The following is a 16,294-nucleotide window of genomic DNA, read 5'->3' on the forward strand; positions in this document are numbered from 1 at the left end:
CTCTGTGAGCACTTGTGTCAGGGCCTCCCTGTGGGTATTAGAGAGTGATTGATCACCATTAATGAGGTTGGGTGGTTCATGGCAGGATTTAGCAAGTCTTCAACTGGGAGTATCTGGGTGTCAATATCCAGCACAGGCAGCCCCTGGGGTCTAGCCTGCTGGATCTGTCCTGTGCTATAGGCCTCCTTTGGTGGAGCTTGAGACCACCCCCTTTGATGTTGAGTTTTCTTCCAAACTTCTGGAAAATTGAGTGAGTGTTTTCCTTTCCATTGCTTAAGTACTGACACCCATCCTGCTGTATACTGCCTGTCCTTAGGCAGGTTCCTCTCTGGAACCAGATTTTGAAGTTCTCTGCATCCTAAATTGCTAGAATTCTATTAGAAGGAAATGATACCAGAAGTTCTCAACTACTGGCTGAGACAGCATTTGCTTGGTCTTTTTGTGGGTTTTAAGTAGCTCAGCCAGAAAGCAGTGGGCATTTTGAGTCAGAAGGGACTTGTTCGGATGAAACCCCACTTTACCACTCTAGACTTTCACTGTCCTGGTGCCAAGAATGAGGCACGTTGGAGCCATAAAGGCTGAGGCTGACTGGGCATGGAGCAGCAGGCACCATACCCCTGCTATGCTGAGGGCCAGCGAACTGGGGAAAGGTCCCCCCTCACCTAGAGCAGTGGCCCTGGTAATTTGCACCTCCCCACAAACTGGACAGGAGGCATCAGGAAGGGAGGCCTATCAGGTAGACCCCTGAGCTCCTCTCTTGATCTTGTTGCCAACTTTCTCCCAAATGGAGGAGAAGCCAGATGGGGAGACTCTTAGGAGGCAGCTCCCTGAAGGTTCTGGATGCTGGGAGCCAGAGACCTCAGTTCTAGGCTGGATGCCTTGAGGTAGCAGCCGGGTGGCCTCAGGCAAGCCAGTGGCCCTCTCCATTTCTGTTTTTCCTCAAACGAGGACAGTCATACCTTCCCTCCCTACCTGACAGGGGCGTTGCAGGATCAGAGCTGATGACAGATGTATGAGAAGCACATCGAAAAATATAACACTATGCAAATGTGAGGGATTATCAAATCTTGGACTTGGGTTTCCTCCTTAGTGGGCTGGCCTTCCTTAAAACAAGGTGACATATGTAAAGCACCTGGCTCACACCTGACACATAGTAGGCGGACAAGCTCTGGGAGCTGTCCCAGGCGGATGCCGTTGATCTTGTCTTTCCTTTCATCTGGAAGGTCCAAGGTCCTCCCCACTTATCTCCACTCTCTTTCTTTCCCTCCACCCCTCTCCTCAGCCAACATCCGTCACTCCCTTGGGTTCAAGCAGGTCAGAAGTCCTCTTGTTTCTTTTTCTTCATAGCTCTCTTCACCTATCTAATGTTAGCTGTTTGTTTTTGTGGTCACGTATGTCTTGCTGCCACTAAAATACAACCTCTGTATCAGCAGGGACAACCTTGTTGTCTTAGTCTCCCAGGACAGGCTCTGGCACATAGTAGTTACTTGATAAATATTTGTTAAAACGAGGGATGAATGGTTACATGGATCAATGCCACCCAGGCTTATTGCTTTTTTAATCTCTCTTTCATCTCTTCTTGGAAAGTAGTGGTTTGTTTCCTTCTTGGAAAAGTGCTAGCCACGGAGTTCCCAGGCCAGACCCTAGAAGTCCTGGCTTCACTCAGCCAGTCCCCTGCAACAGGTCACCTAACATCTCTGTTGTACATTTTCTGGTCTGTAAAGTAGGGATAATAACACATCATGTATGTTGGGAGGCTCTATGAGGTAATGAAAGTCGGGCAAGGTGTTATTACATTATCTCTTTTGTTTCTTTTGAACAGAACCTCATTCACAGACAGGAGGCTTGTGGGGGGATAATTTGAGAAGCTCAGGCACAGTCTCCCCTTTATTCCGACTTGAGGGTTCTGGGATGATGATGGTAATGATGGCTATGATTAACTGAGCAATTATTCTCTGGCAGGCACTAGGCTAAACATGTTTCTTACCTCAATGTACCTAATTCTAACAACCCATAAGATGAACCCTACTCTAAAGTAGCCACCCCTAGTCACCCTTCATTATCTTACTATGTTAATTTTCTTCACAGCACTTATAACTAACTAAAAGTAACTGATTTACCTACTTGTTTATGGTCTGCCTCCCATATTAGATTGTAAGTTCCATGGGAGCAGAGCCTTACCTGTCTTGTTTCAGTTGATTCCCAGTGCCCAGAAGAGTCCCTGACTGGCACACTGGCATACAGAAGACACTCAGTAGACCCATTTAACAGATGAGCAAATAGAAGGGCTAAGTGCCTTACCCAAGGACATGTAGTTAACAAACCCATACACTGGTGACCCTGGTGCCGCCTCCTCCTACAGTGTTACAGGTTCTGGTGTGCTGTGTCTGCTAGAGATCTGATGTCAGATTGTCCAGAGCCGGGTCTTCTCCCCTCCTCCCTCATTTCCTTTTCACTTTCTGATAGTTTAGTTCAGTCTTGGACAGAGAGTTTGTGGAGGCCCTGGGGAAGCTGACCTCATAGGTTGGGAATCCCCTGGTTTCCCTTTTTTGTCTGGCCCTGTCTCCCATGAGTAGGACTCACTCCTTCTTAGAACCCTTTTCACACTGATCCAGTATCAGCTCCTGGGACAATTTTTTTCTCTTTCTCACCTACTAGCTCCTAAATCCTCATTTCTAATCTTTAAGAGAGCAGAGAGCCAAAAGTTCTTGGATTTTAGGATTCAACACACAAGTCAAAAGCCTTATCCATTAAGACTTTCTAAAAGCCAAATGCTTGGTCCTAGAACATGAGGTTGGTTGGTGTTATGAACAGGCATGGGACACTGGGACTCCCAGCCCCTGACCAGAAACTCCTCCAGTCGTCATCTTGTCTTCCTCCTGCCTTTGGGAAATTCCTTTCTGTTTTGCAGCAGAGAATTAGTTCAATGTATTTTGAGAAGAGAAATTTCCAGAATGGGAAAGCCATCTGGAAAAGAGACTAGCACTGGGGTTGAGTACTGTATTGTATAGTCCGACAGCTCCAAGTTCAAGTTGAGCCACTATCACTTATTGGCCGAGTGACCTTGAGCAGGTGATATCATCTATTTGAGTCTCAATTTCCCCTCCTATAAAAGGAGATGATAATTCCTGTCTCAGGGCTATTGTGTGGAGTAGATGAGATGACACACAAAAACAGATGGCACTATGTTTGCCAGTGGCAAGTGTTTAAAGCACAGAAGCTGCTGTTTATCAAGGAATCAGACTTTGGGATCCCAACAGGATAGACTGGAGACCTTATAGGCCAGAAGAACCCCCCAGGTGAACAGCAGACATTGTCTGTTCTTTTGTTTCAGAGTCATTTTATTGTTGCCTTCTAAAATTTATCTTTTTTAAAGGATAAGGTAACTCCCAGCATCAGATTTGATAATGGTCATCCCCTAGACTTGGCAGATTGGGGCTCCAGGCCCAGCCCTGCCTCTGACTTGCATAGTAACCATGCCTTCTACCACTCTGCAACCCCTCAATGTCTTGCCCCAAGCTGACCTGGAGCACAGTGATGGCTTGTATGAATTACACATTTGTTATGTGCCAGGCACAGTTTTAAGCATTTTTCCTGTGCTGATGTATTAATCCTCATGATGCTATGCAGTGGGTGCTTTTATTAGACTTGTTTACAAATGAGGGACAGTGCTAAGCACTGGTGGTCCCCACTGACCCAGGGGGTGGATCCATCAGGCATTTCCCTGCTTTGCCCATGCCTGGTTAGTTGGGAGTTTCCATTAGCTCAGGGCTGGGCAGACAGCGAGGGTGGCCACTCTGGACCTGCTCTGTAAATTCCTCTAAACCCCAGGCCCAGGAAGCAATGAGGAGGGGCCTCTTCTCACCTCTCCTTGAGGCCCCTTGATTTATAGCCACAGAAACTCAGGGTGTGCCTCCTGCTCTCCGCACCCCTAGAACAGGAAAGTTTCTGTCATTTCTCTTTCCTGTGTGACAGCTCCACCTCCCTTCCTCTCAGAGCCCAACTCCTCACACCCTGGGGCCCCATGGGATGGGAGACACTGTCCTGGATGAAGCCCCTGGGAGAGCTACTGCCTCCTGTGTGCCTAGGTATGGCCTGGCCTGCTGTGCCCACTGGAGTCTGAGGATACGGGCCTGAGTGACCATGTAGTAGGAAGGTACTTCCTGCACATGTTTGCAGGGGTCTCTGCCCACCCACTAGTCTGCCACTGTGCTGTAGTTTTACCACAAACACAGTTTTCTGCTGCGTTAAAGATTGCACTCCTGCAGCAATGGAAAAGCAGTGTGGCTGAGTGGCAAGTGTGTGCCTTTGTGCTCGATAAGGCTCAGCTGAAATACCAGTTGTCTCGTGAACCAGCTGGATGACCCTGGACATTTTCTTGTTCTCTCCAAGACTTGGGTTCCTTTATCTTAACAGATGAAGCAAATGATCCTTATCTTGTAGTGTCCTTATAAGAAGCAGTGCTAATGAACGGAGAACATTCATATGCATTATAGTAAATGGCAGCTGGCATTGTTCTTAGGTCTCTAACACCAGAGATTCTGCATGACTCATGTAGAAAGGGAAGCACTGGGGCCCCAGGAAATCAGTCAGTGCCCACTTCATCTCTGGGGTCCTCTCTTCATAGCCTGGACCACCCCATCTTCATACATTCTTTGCTCTAAATTGAACACAACCAGAACGTTTCTGCTTCTGTGCCTTGTTTGTGATTAGGAGCATGTACAGTAACCAGTGATTCCTCAAAATGTGGTCCCCAGACTGCCAGCATCAGCAGCACCAGGGAAGTTATTAGAAATGCACATTCTTAGCCACCCAGAGCCAGTGAATCAGACACTCCAGGGGCAGGGCCCAGCAATCTGTGTGTTTTTAAATTATTTTTAAAATAATTGACACATAATTGTACATATTTATAGAATACAATGTGAGATTTCAATGTGCCTTTACATTGTATAATGACCAAATCAGGGTAATTGGCATATTTATCACTTTAAATATTTTGTTTGTTTGTTTTTTGAGATGGAGACTCGCTCTGTCACCAAGCAGGAGTACAGTTGCATGATCTTTGTTCACTGCAACCTCTACCTCCTGGGTTCAGGCGATCCTCCTGCCTCAGCCTCCCAAGTAGTTGGGACTACAGGCATGTGCCACCATGCCCAGCTAATTTTTTGTATTTTTAGTAGAGACAGGGTTTCACCATGTTGACCAGGATGGTCTCCATCTCTTGACCTCATGATCCGCCCACCTGGGCCTCCCAAATTGCCGGGATTACAGGCATGAGCCACTGCACTGGGCCCATTTTAAATATTTATCATTTCTTTGGGATGATAACATTAAAAATTTACTCTGCCAGCTATCTTGAAGTATACACTACATTGTTCTTTGTTATAGTCACCCTGCCATGAAAGCAATCTGTTTGTTAACAAGCCTTCCAAGTCATTCTCATTCAGCTAAAGTTTGAGAACATTATTCTGTACCATTGCATCACCCTTCAGGAGCTCGAATCCTCTCTTGGCCACTCACTTACTGGGACCTTGGACAATTCTCAACTTATCTGAGCTTTAGTTTCCTCCATTGTAAGATAGGAATAATAATAGTATCTGTCTTGCAGGGTTGTTGCAAGTAAACATGATAATTTATGAAATTGCTTAGCTAGTGCCTAACTCATGGTCAGTGTTCAATAAAGCGTAGCTATTATTTTTACCATTCTCATTATTTGCCTGTGTTACATCCCTACTCCTTCCTCCCACTGCTGAGTAAAATAATCCCCAGTGCTGAGTTTCCCCAACTAAAATGTCTGCCTGCTCCAAAAAGCCTTTCCTGGATCTCTTTCCTTGAGTCCTTGTGGCTTGTCTCTTGAGCTATATAATGCCTTGCATTTGTCCAACCTTCTCAGCACCAGTACCCAGGTCCTGCCTGCTTCTGTGTGCCCTGCCGCCTTCAACTTCAATTCCTGGCTTCTGAGCAGCTGCTTGAAACTCTGCAATAAAATTGGTCTGAAATGCCATTTCCCGGGACCAGGTTCTGCCTAAGAGCTTCCTCGCCCTGGCTCTCTCTGTCACAGACCACACTTTCCCCCAGACTTGAAATGATCTACAGCCTTCTGTGCCTTTCACAGTCGAGGAAAATTTCTTCAGTAGAACTCATGGGTTATCTGGAAATTTTATCCTTATCCCATTGCAGCTTGTCGTGGCATTTCCCATTCATGGCACGAATTCTCTTTGAATAAGAGAAAGTATACTCAAAAAAATACTCTGAAAGTATTTTATTGAATCCACTCTGCAGTCTTGAAGATCAGGATGATGACCCTCACACTGTAGATGAAGGAACTAAGGCCCAGGTCAACAGTGTCTACCTGGCAACATTTGGAATTGATTGAGCTCTAGAGTTTGTGTCCACTCCACTGCCCCATACTGCCTAATGGTGCAGAAGAGGCAGTTTCACATTTTCAAAGCGAATAACTGAATTCCTGGCCATTGGCCTGTGGCTGCCCATTCATGGACCTTCCTCTGGGATAGCCTAAATTTGACCCTCTTATTTGCATTCAGTTTTAGGTCTGTACGGCTGCTAAAGAACGACCCAGTCAACTTGCAGAAGTTCTCTTACACTAGTGAGGATGAGGCCTGGAAGACATACCTAGAAAACCCCTTGACAGCTGCCACGAAGGCCATGATGAGAGTCAATGGAGATGATGACAGCGTTGCGGCCTTGAGCTTCCTATATGATTACTACATGGTATGCCCGCCCCCCTCTGGGGATGACCCTTCTGACTGAATGGGTGTCCTCGCTTTCAGGCCTCATGACTCAGAAGGCCACCATGACCACCTCAGCCCCTCATCTCTGGGCCTTTGCACATGCTGTTCCCTCTGCCTGGCACCCTAAGCTTAAATATCACTTCATTCACTCACTGGAGGGGAGGACTTCTTATCTGGGTGCCCTCAGAAACCACCATCATCTTCCTTGATGCTATCAAGGATGCTTAGAAGCTTGCTGTTTACGCATTTATTTTTTCCCATCTTCCCCACGAGACTGAACTACTGGAGGATCATTACTGAGTCCTCAGCACACCATACAGCCTGCCACATAGTGGGTGACACATGCGAATCAAGTGGACAGTGCCTGACCCACCCCTTGCCTGGTCTAAGCGTGTTCCATGATAGCAACACTCTCATACCCCTCCATCTTCTTTCTGCCCCTGTCCCTCAGCTCTTATGTTTCCCTGTTAGCCCCACCCATCTGGTCCAGGCCCACCACCTGGAGGGTACCGTCTGCTCTTTAACCCATTCCCTTCCTTCAGGGCCCTGCCCAAGGCCCACCTTCTCCTAGAAGCCGTCTGCCACCTTATCTCTCCCTCTCCTGTTCTTCCAACTCCCGTTGCCATTATGTCTTTTACTGTTCTCTAATTACTTCCAGGACCTTGGCCTTGACTCTGGGAGACTGTTGGCTCCCTAATTCCTGAGAAGAGGAATTAGGCCTCCCATATCTGATAAGTACAGGTTGGACCAGTCAGGAATCAAGGGGGTATAACACATGACACAGCCCCTTCCCACCTCTGGTACCTGTGCCAGACATTGCTAATGGATTGGAGCCTGCATTCTCATGAAGGGCACAGGAGGGTGCAGAATCTTTGTCAATGTAGTAGTCCAGGCAGGCTCTACCCATCCGTCTGGATTGTCACAAGACAGCAAACTGACTTGCTGTCCCTGAGCTGGGCAACTGCTCCAAGAAACTGTCCTAGATTAGGGGATGAGGGCACACAACTAGCCAATTGTTGAGATAACTGGCTCTGAACTTGAAGATTTAAAGCTGCCTTTTACATAAGACCTCAAACTTACTAGCCCAAGAAGTATTTTATCCACTCTACCTCAAGCATAGAGACAAATTCTTTGCGTGAACTTAGAAGCCAAGGGGGTTCCAGATAGGAGAAACCCCAAACTGTCCTCTGGCTTTGGTTCTCCTTCTGGAGTGGTCTGGTTACCCTGCCCTCCCTCCTCCCCAGAAGACGGGTAGTATCCAGAGAGCGTTCATCCGAGGTCGATGGAAGAGGCATTTGAATGGCTGCCTTGGCTTGGGGCCATGGTAGGAGCCAGAATTCTAGGTTTAGGTTTCAAACTCCAGCTTGGGATTTATAGGTTGAGAATCGACCATAAAATACAATCTAACACCATGTCCCCTTGACAAGAAGCCATTCCAGAGCCAGGATGGTAGAAGAGAGGCTATGAAGGTGACACCAGTAGTACTGGTTTTAGTGAAGTACAGTGTCTTGGTGAGATACACCTGCCCTGGCCTCCCCATCCCAGAGCACTCTGGATTCAGAACAGCCCCCTGGACAGTGAGGACATGGGCCGATGGTGCAGAAAGAGCACTAAGTCGGGAGTTTGAGACCTAGTCCTGCCACAAATGTGGCTTTGGGTAATATAGTGCTAAAGGCAACCACTTACAATGTCTTTACTGAATGTCCACCACTCTGTCAGGCACCTTCCTTCATACTCTCATGGGGTGTGATTAGGAGCCCAGGCTTTGGAGGCTGTGCTGAGTTGGGGTCCTGGTTCTAGCTGTATCAACCTTAGAGACAAATAAATTAGAATGTTCTAAGATATGATAATATTATAATTATACTTGTGAAAGTCACATTTATATAGTGCTCTCCATGTGCTAGGTGCTGTTCTGAGCACTCAAAATGATCCCTGAGGTTGATGTTATATTATGATCTCTATATAGATGAGGATATGAGGAATGGAGAGGTTAAGGGACTTGTGTAGGGTCACACAGCTAGTATGTGGTAGGCCTGGGAACTGAATCCAAGAAATATGGATTCAGAATCCATGCTCCTAAGTACTAAGACAATAGAGTATCTCTGAGCCCCTGTTTTCTCATCCATCGAGTGATGATGATACTAGTAGCCATCTCAGAGTGGTTGTGAGGGTTAAATTAGAGACTAGAAGGCACTTAGTATAAGGCTTAGTCCATAAGAAGTACTCTGTTAAAAAAGTGATTATTTTTTATAAACAAATATTCATAATCTCTTTTAAGTAGGTATTATAACCACTCACTTGACATATGAAGAAGCTGAGTCTCAGAGAGGTGTAGTCCCCTATCCAAAGTCACAGTGCACTTTCAAGTGGCATTTCTAGGACTTACACCAGGCCTGCCTGACTCCTTAATTTCATGCTCCTTAACTACTAAGCTTGAGGTTCTTCTTCCTACTCCCTGACTTGGGGCTCAGAGTAATCATGGCTAGAGCTCCAGCCAGTGGAAAGGACTGGAGGCTTTTCTAGTGACCAAGTGTATTAGTCTGTTCTCACGTGGCTAATAAAGACAATACCCAGGACTGGATAATTTATAAAGGAAAGAGGTTTAATTGACTCACAGTTCAGTGTGGCTGGGGAGACCTCAGGAAACTTATAATCATGGCAGAAAGGGAAGCAAACATGGCTTTCTTCACATGGCGGCAACAAGGAGAAGTGCTGAGCAAAAGGGGTAAAGCCCCCTTATAAAATCATCAGACATGAGAACTCACTCCCTATCAGGAGAACAGCAGCATGGGAGTAACTGCCCCCATGATTCAATTACTTCCCACTCTCTTGTGATTATGGGAACTACAATTCAAGATGAGATTTGGGTGGTGACACAGCCAAACCATATCACCAAGGTTACTCCCCTGCCTGGCCAAAGCTGCAGGAGGGGGTTGAGGCTCCTACTAGCAAAACCCTAGCCAACAGCTCTGCATACATCTTTCCTTTCTCTCCTTTCAGGGTCCCAAGGAGAAGCGGATATTGTCCAGCACTGGGGGCAGGAATGACCAAGGAAAGAGGTGAGGCTTGCCAACACCCTCTGCCTCCTTGCCCTTCCCCATCTCCACCTGGGGCCTCTTCCACACAGGCTTGACTTATCCATTAGGCACAGGAGGCATGGTGCTGAGGGCCCACAGCACATTTTGGGGTCCATGATAGTGTTTCAATTTCTTTTAGAATTAAAAGAAAAAAAAAACAATATAATTTAACTAGGATTATATTTGTCTTTGTACCAATGCACTTATTAAAGGTATTTTTAAATATTTTGGAAGGGGCCAGTGAAGGCTGAAGAGGCTAGGGCTCTTGAAAGTACTAATGAAACTCTGTTTGAAAACACACACACACACACACACAGACATACACAGAAACATATCCCAGATGCCTGTAGGCCATGTGGGCTGGAGTTTACTGAAAACAAACTTCAAAGCCATAGTAATAGAGAAGCCCTGGAGGCAGCTTTTCTTTCCTCTTCAAAACCCTCTCCCCTGCGGGCCCCACAGCTTCTTGGGGAGGGACGCTCGGGAGGGGGAGGGACATCTGGGTTCCCATACTTCCCCTAGCCTGCTGGGCCTCTGCCTGGCATTAGTGTCCCAGGGCATTGGTGTTCCTTTCCTTTAGAAAGTGGCCCCGGCCATGCTCACTGCTAGATGGGCACTGGGAAGACCTTGCCCCTCTTTCTCCACTTTCTCCTTCCTGGCCAATCAGGTGACTTCTCACAAATGACCCTGTAGGGCCTCTGCTGGGAAGCCTGGAAAATCCAAACAGGCATTACAGCTCTTCTAGTCACACAGCCTGGCCTGCGGCTGGCTCAGGGCCCATCCCCTCCACTGCCAGGAACAGTGGGTTTGGGTACATGGGGACATTTCTCAAAACTAATTTTTAAAAATGTCATTAATCTTCTGATTACAAAAGCACCACCAGTTTCTTGCAAAAGTTCCAACTCTACAGAAATGTATAAAGTAAAAAGATTTCCTGGAATCCAGCACCCTTCTCTCCCCCTTAACAGTTTGGGGTACATCCTTCCAGACCTTTTTCTAAACGTGTTAACTGTACTCACAGATACACATTTCTCCCACTCTCCCTACCTTGTACACAATTCCCTGGGGTTGACTCAATACAGTTGTTTTGAAGTAGGGACATTTTGGCACAGGGACATTTGACTTTGGCTAATAAATAAATGATTAAACTTTCAGGTTTTTTTTTTTTAATTAACAAATACTATAATGGGTAAAACAGATGTTGCTCCCTTAACCCTGAGCCTGTACTTGGTTCCATTCTTAACATCTCCCTGCTCAACCCTATGACCAGCTGGGGCTGCCACAGTGTCTTGTTTCATGCTTGTTGGGTGGGCCTAAACATGACACTGGCTCTAAGACCAGCATGTCAGTTGCCTTACACTCTTGCCAAGGACCCCACACTGCCCCCAGAGAGAAGTATACTCAGCCCCTTTTTTTTCTCCCCAGGTACTATCATGGCATGGAATATGAGACGGACCTCACCCCCCTTGAAAGCCCCACACATCTCATGAAATTCCTGACAGAGAATGTGTCTGGAACCCCAGAGTACCCAGATTTGCTCAAGAAGAATAACCTGATGAGCTTGGAGGGGGCCTTGCCCACCGCTGGCAAGGCAGCTCCACTCCCTGCAGGCCCCAGCAAGCTGGAGGCCAGCTCTGTGGACAGCTACCTGTTGCCCACCAGTGATATGTATGATAATGGCTCCCTCAACTCCTTGTTTGAGAGCATTCATGGGGTGCCACCCACCCAGCGCTGGCAGCCAGACAGCACCTTCAAAGATGACCCACAGGAGGTGAGGGTCTACCCCCATTCCTCCATAGCATAGATATGTGTGTGCATGTACAGAAGGAGAGAAGATAGTGAACAGGTTAGAGCTTTGGAATCCATGGGGGAAAGAGTCCTAAAGTTGAGACAGGGTTGCCATGTACTGTTGTCCAAGTTGTACACTGTACAACCTGCATAGCTGTATGCACAGCCTTGGGCTGAGGCTCCCCAGAGTGAATGTGACCATTTATTCTCTTGGAACTGTGTTTCTCTGCAGTCAATGCTCTTCCCAGATATCCTGAAAACATCCCCGGAACCGCCATGTCCAGAGGACTACTCCAGCCTCAAAAGGTAACTTGGTTTCCCTGGACCCTCAGACGCCTGGGCAGTGGGTAGGAGGCTGCAGACAGAGCCCCACAGTGTCCCAGAGCATAGCAGGCACAATCAATGAATAAGTGGGGGGTGAAGGCAGATAGATAGAGGGAGAGATAATGATTTCCACATCCCATTCCTGAGCTGTGACGGGGAGCTCAGAACTTGCACCCTATCAGAAAACTGAGGTTCTTTTATCCTTAGTTTCCCCTAGCTTTGTCACCCCTCAAGGGTCTCTCTAATTTTCACTGGGCCCTCATTATTCAGCAGGATTGTGGCTCAAGAGAGCCATTAAAGAGAACCCCCAAAGTGAGGAAACTGGGGCCCAAGGAAGTAAAGTTATTTTCCAAGGTCGTACAGCAAGTCTATAACATAGCCTCGGGCCTCCTGCCCCACTGCCCTCTGGGATACTTCCTGCCTGGGAGCCTGGCCTCACTGTCCTCTCCCTCCTCCCTGCAGTGACTTTGAATACACCCTGGGCTCCCCCAAAGCCATCCACATCAAGTCAGGCGAGTCACCCATGGCCTACCTCAATAAGGGCCAGTTCTACCCCGTCACCTTGAGGACCCCAGCAGGTGGCAAAGGCCTTGCCTTGTCCTCCAACAAAGTCAAGGTGCGTTGGCCTGAAGCAGTTTCGGAAGGGGTGGAATGGGCAAGATGTACCTCCTCCTTGGGCTAGCCACGGACCCTGGGGAAAGGTTGTTTGATAAAAGCCCATTGCCACACGGTTGGGGAAACTGAGGCAAAAGGGCAGGCCACTGGACCCGGGCTCTGGGAACAGGCCAGGAGTGACTGTGACCAACTGTGCTTGCAGAGTGTGGTAATGGTTGTCTTCGACAATGAGAAGGTCCCAGTAGAGCAGCTGCGCTTCTGGAAGCACTGGCATTCCCGGCAGCCCACTGCCAAGCAGCGGGTCATCGATGTGGGTGAGAGCCTTCTCTAGCCTTCTCTAGCCTCCCTGCCAGCTCCTCCCCCCTCCCCACCACACCAATCAGACCTCGTTGTTGCTCACCCCTGTTTCCCCACCCCGCTCTGCCCTCTGTCTCCAGGTCACACACTATGGGGTTTGCAAGGATTTGCATCTATTGATTAGAAGCTGTGGCCTCTTTTCTGTATTGCTTTGGGATAAACAGGGCCCTGGGAACCTTAGCAGTGTCAGATAAATAGGCCCTGAAATGCTGGCCTGTTTGTTCCCATCGGGGGGCTGATGAAGACACAAATGCACAAGATAAGGTGCAGGCAGCAGGTGGTTTGGAAGGTCGGAGGCACAGCACAGCACCACCCTGGGGCTCTCTCAGCAGGTAGGGGCAGAGGAGAGGCTCCCTGTGTGTGCCACCTCGTCCTCATCTCTAGCCCTGAAACAGGTGGGAGGCGCAGCCCACCCTCAAGTCTTCGGCTTTTTGTTCCAACACTCCCTGGCTGTGTGACCTGTGTCACCTCACCTTCCTGAACCTCAGTTTGTTCAATGGGCTGAGGCCAGCTGCCTTGCCTGCCTGTAGTGCTGATTTCTGCTTTGGAGCTCTGTGCACTGGAGAACAAGATACATATAGGGGACTGTTTAATGACTTGTCTGAGAGGCTGGATAGCAGAGGCTGGATAGATAGTGAGGAGCATGGGTTCAGGAGCCAGATAGATCTGAGCTCCAGCCCTTGCTCTGCCTTTTATTAGCCGAGCGACCTTAGTCAAGTAACCAAACCTCTCTGAGCTTCATTTTCCTCATATATAAACTGAGAATATTCATAGCATAGTTGTGAGGATTCACTGAGGGCTTACCACATTGCAAGTGTTGAAGAAATGGTACTTGCTAGTACTGCTACCTTTGCTACTGCTATTACTACCTACCCTATTGCTGTTGTTTTTATCATACTGCCATTGCTGCGGCTCCATCTGTGAGAACTCCCAAATCACAGTCCTGGTGAAAAGCATAACCTCCACCCCCAGGATGAGGAGCCTATTGGCAAAGCTTGGGATTCCCTCTGGGGCTTTGGGCAGATCTGTTTCTCAGGCTGGACCTGTTTCCACATCTGCAGTCCAGGGCACAGAAATCCCTTTTCCTACCTGGATTAAAGTGTAGTTCACAGGGGAGAGGACGTGGGCCCCTGCCAAGAGGACAAGAGGTCCAGTTTTTAATGCCTCCCTCCCAACATGGACCCACATCCTTTCCTTCCTGATTCTCCTGGTCTCCTGTGGTTTCAGCTGACTGCAAAGAAAACTTCAACACTGTGGAGCACATTGAGGAGGTGGCCTATAACGCGCTGTCCTTTGTGTGGAACGTGAATGAAGAGGCCAAGGTCAGTGCTGGGGTGGGGGCAGTGACTGGGATGGGACTGGGCTGCCTGGAAGTGCCTACTCTGGGGAAGATGCTTTCTTGCACCTAGGATCGTGGCATTTGCTCTGATGTGGGCACCTATGGAAGACACAGGACACAGTGTGGTGTGGGAGCTCGGGCTCGGAGCCAGGCAGGCCGGGTGTGACTTTGGACCAGTGCCTTAGTCCCTCTGAGCATCAGTTGTTTTGACTATGAAGTAGGAGTGGAATCATAGCCCCAACTGGTAGGTTGTAGTGAGGGGCAGGTGAGACAAGTAACAGGTAGAGCACACGCCTGGCCCAAACATGGCGGTTGTTGATATTACTCTAGTCCACCCATTTACCAGATGGGAAAACTGAGCCTTCTGCGTGGTCACGCAGCAAGCAAGCCACCGGGGGCACCCAGGATTCCTGACATCTTGGCCAGCGCAGAATGTTGCATGTGGGAAAAATGCAAAGGAGTCTGGTGAATGAGGGCTTGAATCACAGTTGCCTCACTTCTCTGAGCCCATAAACATGAGAACAGTCACCTGCCTTCTGGGATTGGAGTGCAGCTCCCACAAGATGGTGCATGTCTACAAACTGGAGGGGCCTGAGAGATGGAGCCTCTGGTGATGTTTTCACGCCAGTAGTTAAGCTGTTAAGATTCTTCCAGCCTTAGTGCTTGAGCCCAGCTTCAGGCTTGCCATGCGCTCATGGGCCTTGCGAAGCCTTGGTGTGCTTTTTAGAGAGCCGGCAAGGTGGAGAGGTGCTGGTGTGGGAGTCGGGAGCTGGGTACCTTCGGCCTGTCCCTTCCCCTCCCTGGACCAGGCTTACCTCACTCACCAGGGTCGGGTCTAGATCATCTCAGGGGCATTTCTGGACAGGCTGGGGAGCTAACCCCTGCCTCCCTGCCTGCCTCTGGGGATGGTCAGGTTGCCTGGAGAAGATAGAGGTGCGGAGCTCAGAAAACACAAAGGGAGCACAAAGGCAGGGATTATTATTATTCAGACAGACACCGGGGGCTGGAGGAGGAGCTGGGGCCTCGGGTTCAGGGAGGTGGGGAGTTTCGTGAGAAGGAAGAGATGGGTTTCGATGGGGATTTTCTCACAGTCTCTTAAGCCCCCAGGCTTGGGTCTTTCTCAGGTGCGAGGTGGGTGGGGGCTGTGGGAGGGCTGAGCTGGCTGAAGGGGTGGTATGTCTGGCATGTGCCTGGGGGCCTGGTCCCCACAGCCAGGGAAAAAAGGGGGTCTGCTCAGACACACATTTCACATCCTGTTTGGGTCACGGTCATTTCCAAAGGTAACATTCCAAAGACCAGGAGTCAGCCTGTGGTGTAGGGACGGGTCGGGGGGGTGTTCCCATGAGCCCCACAGAAGGATGATCACCAGGTGACCTTGCCAGGGTCTGCCCAGATGAGACTGACTGCAGGTGGCCATCAGTTGGACACAGGCTTTGGGATGAGACTTCCAGCTGTCCGTCTCATGGCAACAGTCACAACATATCAAGCCTACACCCCCTCATAGCCACACAAGATAGGTTTCATCATCCCCATTCCACAGACAAGGAAACTGAGGCTTAGTGAGGTAAAAGGATTTGTCCAAAGCCATATATGGCTAGTGAGTGGCAGAGCCCAGCTTCCCACCACCAGTGTGGATGGCCCCACCGCCAAGCTCACTTTGTTATGCCCTATGCCTGACTCTCTGGGGAAATGGTGGCAATTATGGTCCTGCTTAGAGCTTCTATTTCCCCGGCTGTAAGATGGAGTGACTAGGATGGCTCCCTTGCTGTATGTGGGGTGGGATCAAATCAGCTGAAAGAACCTCTCACCAGCGAGTCCTGCGATGGCTAGAGTGGGTGGTGGAGTGGAGAGGGGCTGGGTCAGCAGGAAAGTGGTCTCCCTGTGTTGGGGACAGGGGACTTGGCCCTTTTCCACCTCCTTTTACCAAGTTGCAGAAAAATGAGGCTCTGGATCTTAAGCTCCTAAAGGACTCTTGACATCTCCCACAGCCTCCCCGCCTTCGGTTGCCCTTGGCAGTCTAGTGGAAGCTGTGCCAACAGTGG

At 48.9% G+C, this 16,294-nt stretch overlaps 1 protein-coding gene across 4 annotated transcripts in view; it reads left to right on the plus strand.

Moving 5' to 3' along the window:
- The window catches only part of GRHL3 (grainyhead like transcription factor 3), a 35,286-nt gene that overhangs the window by 5,796 nt on the left and 13,196 nt on the right, over positions 1–16,294 (plus strand). For 3 of the 4 annotated variants that reach the window (XM_035308148.3, XM_035308150.3, XM_035308149.3), the window contains exons 2-8: positions 6,546–6,732; positions 9,753–9,811; positions 11,255–11,600; positions 11,850–11,923; positions 12,404–12,557; positions 12,759–12,870; positions 14,141–14,235. In XM_035308148.3, coding sequence (XP_035164039.1) covers positions 6,546–6,732; positions 9,753–9,811; positions 11,255–11,600; positions 11,850–11,923; positions 12,404–12,557; positions 12,759–12,870; positions 14,141–14,235 — 1,027 coding nt within the window. The remainder of the gene's footprint in view (positions 1–6,545; positions 6,733–9,752; positions 9,812–11,254; positions 11,601–11,849; positions 11,924–12,403; positions 12,558–12,758; positions 12,871–14,140; positions 14,236–16,294) is intronic. The other variant, XM_035308151.3, reaches the window with a different exon arrangement.

This window comes from Callithrix jacchus, chromosome 7 (genome assembly GCF_049354715.1).
Source record: "Callithrix jacchus isolate 240 chromosome 7, calJac240_pri, whole genome shotgun sequence".
In the NCBI taxonomy this organism is placed as follows: Eukaryota; Metazoa; Chordata; class Mammalia; order Primates; family Cebidae; genus Callithrix; species Callithrix jacchus.